This window comes from Puma concolor, chromosome B2, assembly GCF_028749965.1.
Source record: "Puma concolor isolate L17-30 chromosome B2, mPumCon1.1.hap2, whole genome shotgun sequence".
NCBI classification, from domain to species: domain Eukaryota; kingdom Metazoa; phylum Chordata; class Mammalia; order Carnivora; family Felidae; genus Puma; species Puma concolor.
In genome coordinates this window covers 25258485-25264484 of record NC_141671.1, presented here as the reverse complement: position 1 = coordinate 25264484, position 6000 = coordinate 25258485, and the positions used below count along the sequence as shown (strand labels likewise).

Genomic DNA, 6000 nt, shown 5'->3' with positions numbered 1-6000 from the left:
ACTTCTCAGTATCCGCTCAGGGGCACCTGCTCAGCAACGGCTTCCCCTGTCTCCACAGCCAATATGCGCCATTCACAATGACTCTTCTGTGAAGAGCCCCTTTGGCTGACACAAAACCCACAGTTTCCAGATAGAAGATGAAAAACAGAAACGAAAGCCACACATCCTGGTTCCCAGGGAAATCCTGGATTACCTAACATTCCCCGTGTATGTCGTCCAGAACTTGGCAACCCAACACAATCTAACAGGCAATGTTTTGTGCGCTTGTTGTATGAAGGAATGGTGGGGAGTGAGGGTGGCCGGGTGGCCTTGGGCCGCCAGCACCCAGAGGAAGGCTCCTCTCCAGGAAACAGTCACGGAGAAAGGAGGAACCTGGCCGGGCCCTGGGTGTCTACCCTGGCACCCACATGTCCTGCAGGCACTTGTGGGTCTCCCACACAAGGGTGAGGAGCGAGTCCCAGGGGTGCAGAGACAGGCTGGTGGTGTCGGGTGCAGAGAGAAGAGCCCTCAGAAGCAGCAGGCTGTGCGGGACTCTGGTGACCTGGCTGACCTGTGAGTCAGCCCTCACTCCAGAAAACCCTGCTGCTACACTGGCAGGACACCTGGGCCTCCCGGGCACTATCCCCACAGAGGCACCACCTGGCCCAGGCCTGGGGCAGCAGCTCTGCCCACTGTAGCCAGTGCCGAACCAGCAGTCAAGGGTTGGAGAGCAGTGGGGGCCCAATAGAGACTCAGTCCAAAATGTCCGTCTCAAAGGGGACCAGGTGGTAATAGGATAGGTTGGTGACATAAGCCGCTGGGTCATCGCCATCCTCCAGCTCTGAGGTAAACTCACTGCCATTCTCAAACCTGAAATGGAAAAGTCCAGAGGTGAGGGCTGGGGCTGGCTCACTGACTCCCCACCACCACTGAAGAGGAGAAATAAAGGGCAGAAGGTCATTGGCAAGAGGGCGCTTCAGGGTCAATGCCAAACACTGTGAGAGGGCCTGTCCACAATGCTCTTCAGGATACACAGGTGCATCAGACCAACAGGCACAGTCCTTTCAATGCATGAAGTATGGGGAAGAACCATGATTACAAATTAATTAGGTGAAATGGACCCTTCTCTAAAGACTGTGATAGCTCTGCTTTTTACTGCCTTAGAGACTGCTATCTGTATTCATTAGCCAATATTTACTGAGGCATTCATTCATTCACAGAGTGATTATTTTTCTCTATCTAGGGATCCATTCTGTGTCTGGGGACACAGCACATAGCCAGGCAGGGAGTGGGTCTGTGGGAACGCAGACAACAGCAAAGATGAGTGAGAGAAGCCACTGTGGTCACAAGCTCACAACCTAACCACATCCCTGGGACACGTGCACAGGGGACTACAGGGACTGAGAGCAGCGGTCCAGAGAGGTGTGGGCAGGGCAGGGGGCAGGGGAGGTTCATGGAGGGAGGGCTCCTCCTAGAGGGGGTCTTCATCTGACTGGGGGGTGTACCTGGGGGGAGGGGAGGCAGGTGAATATGTACGCCAAATGTAAGGTGACTAACACCTTCCTGACATTCCCCCATGAATTGAAACCATTTCCAGTCCCTGTCTAACCCAGACAAGGCCTCCTAAGCTAGAAAAAAAGACTCCAAATTAAAAAAAAAAAAATGCCTAAAAGAGAAAGAAGCACCTGAAGGACACTCTCCCCAGGAAGGGAAACAGAGAAGTTGCTTGGGCTGTTTCCACTTTCCTAGGCTAAGGATCAGTCCCAAAAAGCGGGGCAGGGCAGAGGTGGGCTGATGCAGGCTTCCCCTCGGCTCTCCCAGGAAAGCAGGGGCCACAGTGCACACTGTGTCCCTACGCTGATTCCCGGCACTAAGCAGTACAGCTGTAAGAGCTCCGCTGTACCTGGAAAGGTTTGGCCTAACCAGGAAGGGTACGAACGGAGCAAAGGAGACGGCAAGGGGAGTCTGCTTGGCTGCACCAGCCAGGGGGCCAGGGGGCTGCATGGGGTGCAGAGAAGGAGCCCAGCCCGTGCCTGCAGAGCATACTGGGCAGAATCCTGCAGATGCAGAGGTGGGGCTCCCAGGGAAGCAGGCTTCCTCTCAGTGGAAGCTGAAATTTAGAAGTGTTGGAGGAGGTTTGAAATTAGACAGAAAAGGCCACAGAAGCATGTCTTCCTTTAATTCCAGAGTGAGGGGTGTGTGTGTGGATGCGTGGGGCCTCCCCACACCCGCAGGGGAAGGGCTGGGGGCTCAGCTACTCCTCCCCACACTGCCCGCCCAGGTGGTAGCTCCAGGCTGCGGAGAAAGAGATGTAGCATGGACACAAGTGTGCGCAGCCAGCCAGGCAGCATGTCTGGTGGAGGGAAGACCAACTCTCCAACTTTATTACAGGATGTGAAGTCTCTTCTGGAAAACAAGCATTGGAATGAATTAAAAGAGGACTTGAGTGTAGGGGAAGGCTCAAGCCAGGGGAGGGACAGGACCAAGATACAGCCCTGTGGGGACAACTTCTCACCCTTCCTACACCGCCTGCCCTCAGATCAGGTGACCCTGAAAACCCAGGCAGGGAGGGGAGGCTGGGAGGCTGGGGAAGGTGAGTGACCAGGAGCAGATACCTCTGCTCCTATCCTGTGAGGACAGGGTGGGGGCTGCTTCATCCCTGAGTGAGTTTCCTGGGAGCCTGGGCACCACTCCAGCCAGCTAGGATGGTCACCAGGCAGAGGCCCCACTGTCACACTGACTCATATCTGTGCTAGGCATACCCCGTCCCCCATTCCCTGAGTGCAGTGGGGTCTCTGTCCTATCTGCTTGGCTTTACAGCACTGGTCCTACTGGCAGGCTCAACAGCACCAAATTCCCAGTGTCAGGGCCAAATGGTAACTCCCGGGTACCACTGAGGACGGCTGTGGCAGGGAAGCACAGCCCTGTTACTCAAACGTCATCTCTGCGACCTCCTGTCCCATCATCACCCCCCTCCCCTGCTGCAGCCCTGTGCAGTGTTAAAACAGGCTGCTCTTGAGTGACTCCAGCAGCAGACCATTAGCTCAGCTGTGCTGCTCTACATTAGGCACCTAGAGAAAATCCTGGCAAGCCCGAGTCAGGAATTTCCTCTAAATGCTCCTCTGAGCCATTTGGAGGCAGACGTTTCTTTGTTAAGCTTTTCTGGGATCACAGAGGTTTTTCTTGCTGGCTTCCTGCCAGCTGGGCATCCTGGAGCCAGGGGGCCACATACTGGGGGTGTGTCATGCTTGTCCATGCAAAGCCACGGAGGGGGGGGGGGTCACGTGACGACCCTTGCTTTCTCTCTGCGTGCCTCTCCTTGGCAAAACCATCCACAGGTTCAACTTGCTTGTCAAATCTGGCCAGGTGCAGAGATGGCATCCTGAGGCCTCCTGACGATGGAAATGGTCCCCCCTGGGAATACTGTGGGGCCAGAGCCAGGGCCCTGCAGGGTGATGAGGGAGGGTCTCCACCTGTTTCTCCTCCACCAAGACAAGCTCTCTCCAGAAGCTCCTCCTGTGAAGGTAAAGGGCCTCTCCTTCCTGTCACCCACTTAATACACAGCCATCTTGTTCCCCCATGATGCCAGCCCCATGCCAGCACAGAGGACCCTTAGGTCAAGAACTAATGAGCTACCTATATACACATATAGTGGGTGCGATGCCATGTGGTGTCATGGCAAGGCATGCAGAAGAGACAATGGCACTTCAGAGAAGGGCCACCCCTTGCAGCCTCACCAGCATATCCTTTTAAACAAGTAGCTCTTGACATCACCATTGTGAGGGATCCCTGTGCCATCCACCTAAGAGACACCTGGGAAAGTGGGTGCTGCTGGCCAGAGCCAGTTCCATGGGCTGGACAGGGCTCCTGCTGTGCTCTGCCACACAGGAAGAGTCCAGTAGAGGCGGCTCCAGTCACCTGTACATCCTGGGGTAATGCTCTGTTCTGCATTCAGCTGGTCTGGGTGTGTCTCAGCACATGAGTTTTCCTAGTTCATTTTTATTTGCAGCTCAGTTGGGTGGGGCAGGATGTAGGACCCCAAGGCCCTTGATCCCGGGATGAGCTGCCCATGTACCCACAGGGAGACCCTGAGCACCCAGAGCTGCCTTCAGGGGCTCCTGAGCCAAATGTCTCACAGTCACCATCTGAGATCTTTCAGTGACCCTGTGAGAGCAGAGTGGGCCCCACTTTGAAGAAAAGAAGCCAGAAGAGGTTAAATAGCTTTCTGAAGCTCACACAACCAGGAAGAGCCCTGGGATCGGCCTTGACAGTCAACAGAAGCCAAGTTGTGATGTCCCCTCAAGCTGACTCCCAAGGACTCCCAAGGACATGACCTGGAAGTGAACCAACGATGAAGGTGCCCCTTAGGGACCCCAGGGTTGGGCTTTCCTAGAGCACTTATCATGGTCAAAGTTCCCCATTATTAGGGGAAAGAAGAACAGGGAAGACAGTGGTGTCTTTGGTGGTCCCACCTTCACTAATCAGACTGCACTAATCAGCAGGCCCAGCAGGGCCAGGCCTTAGCCTGTGAGCCACACAGAGGCCACCTCAGAGTCAGGAGAACCTCCAGCTCTGCGATGTAAGACCATGCAGGTGACACTCCTTCCCATCCCAGGAGACCAGACCCTTTGAATGAAGAGGCTTATGGCCTCTATAGCCCCTCAGGGCCCAGCACAGATATGAGCCTGGCAACTTCTCCTCAATGCCCCCTCACAACCAGCCACTTGGTCCCACAAAGTTTATGAATCAAGCTCTCACCATCCTCTAGAAGAGGCAAACACTTAGGATAAGTATCCAAATACAGATAGGATGGCTCAATGTTTCTGGCCACATCTACTTCCTCTAGAGCTCTGTCTGGGGAGAGAAATCCAGTCCCTGGCACCAGCTGACCATTCAGGCAGCCCTTCTAGAAAACTATATTCAAATCAATGTACTTACAAATGCTCTGTGGGATCCACACCCAGGTGTTGGTCTTTTCCGTTTGGTATACTGTGGTCAATAACAATTGTTTCTGTATTTGCTAAGCAAAATCCATTGGATCTCATGATTTCTGAAAAATGAAAGCAACAAAGTAAATATTCAGGAGAGGCCAGAATTTGAAGTTTTGAGCTTATACCAATCTCCCTATTTCCCCCTCCATCTACTGCCCCAGATTCTCCCCCATGCTCTGAGAGAACGTTCTGCACCCTAGAGGCCCATTCTGGAGCTCTACCACACAGATTCAGGAGCTGATGCCAACCTCCACAGAAACCACACCTGTGGACCCCATGCAAGCCAAAAGCCACATCACTCCCCCGAGAAAGATACTGTGGTTGCACAGCACCCTCCCCAAATGCCTTCCCCATTGGTTTACAGCTGGGGTAGAAAGACTACTGAGCTCACATCTATTGGTCTGGCACACACTGCCATGAGGCTCTGCACAGGGTATCCAGTCTCCCCTGTGCCTGAGATGGGGATAACACTGTCTACCACCCTGGGTTGCTGGGAGGGTCAAATGAGATAAGTATGCATTTTATTTATCTACATATATATTTTTAAGTTTATTTATTTATTTTGAGAGAGAGAGAGAGAGAGAGAGAGAGAGAGAGAGAGCGTGCGCGCAGGGTAAGGGCAGAGAGAGGGCAGAGAGAGAGAATCCCAAGTAGGCTCCACACTGTCAGCACAGAGCCCAATGTGGGGCCCAAACTCACTAACCATGAGATCATGACCTGAACCAAAATCAAGAGTTGGACGCTTAACTGACTGAGCCACCCAGGTGCCCTGAGATCAGTATGCACTTTAAACCAATGGGCAAATTCAGTTTTTTACTTTATATAATTCTATAAAAAAACTGATTTTTTTTTATCTGTAAGCACAAATCTTGGTAATTTAAAAAGGCCAACAAAGAATACATCTTCATATGCCTATGTTGGCTGTATGGGGACAGCTTCCAAGGATGGAAGGCTGGTGCTTACCCAGCACTGGGAGAGGAAAGAAAAGGGATGCGTGAATGTGTGGTAGCTGAAACAGCACTGGCTTGGG

General features: G+C 53.1%; 1 protein-coding gene across 1 annotated transcript in view; it reads right to left on the bottom strand.

Annotated features, from left to right (window-relative positions):
• Positions 1-597: 597 nt before the first annotated feature.
• PXDC1 (PX domain containing 1) overlaps positions 598-6000 on the bottom strand; it is a 28329-nt gene continuing 22926 nt past the window's right edge. The window contains exons 4-5 of the mRNA XM_086706404.1: positions 4918-5029; positions 598-849 (exon numbers count right to left, since the gene is read on the bottom strand). Of these exons, the coding sequence (XP_086562530.1) occupies positions 732-849; positions 4918-5029 (230 nt within the window). The 3' untranslated portion in view covers positions 598-731. The remainder of the gene's footprint in view (positions 850-4917; positions 5030-6000) is intronic.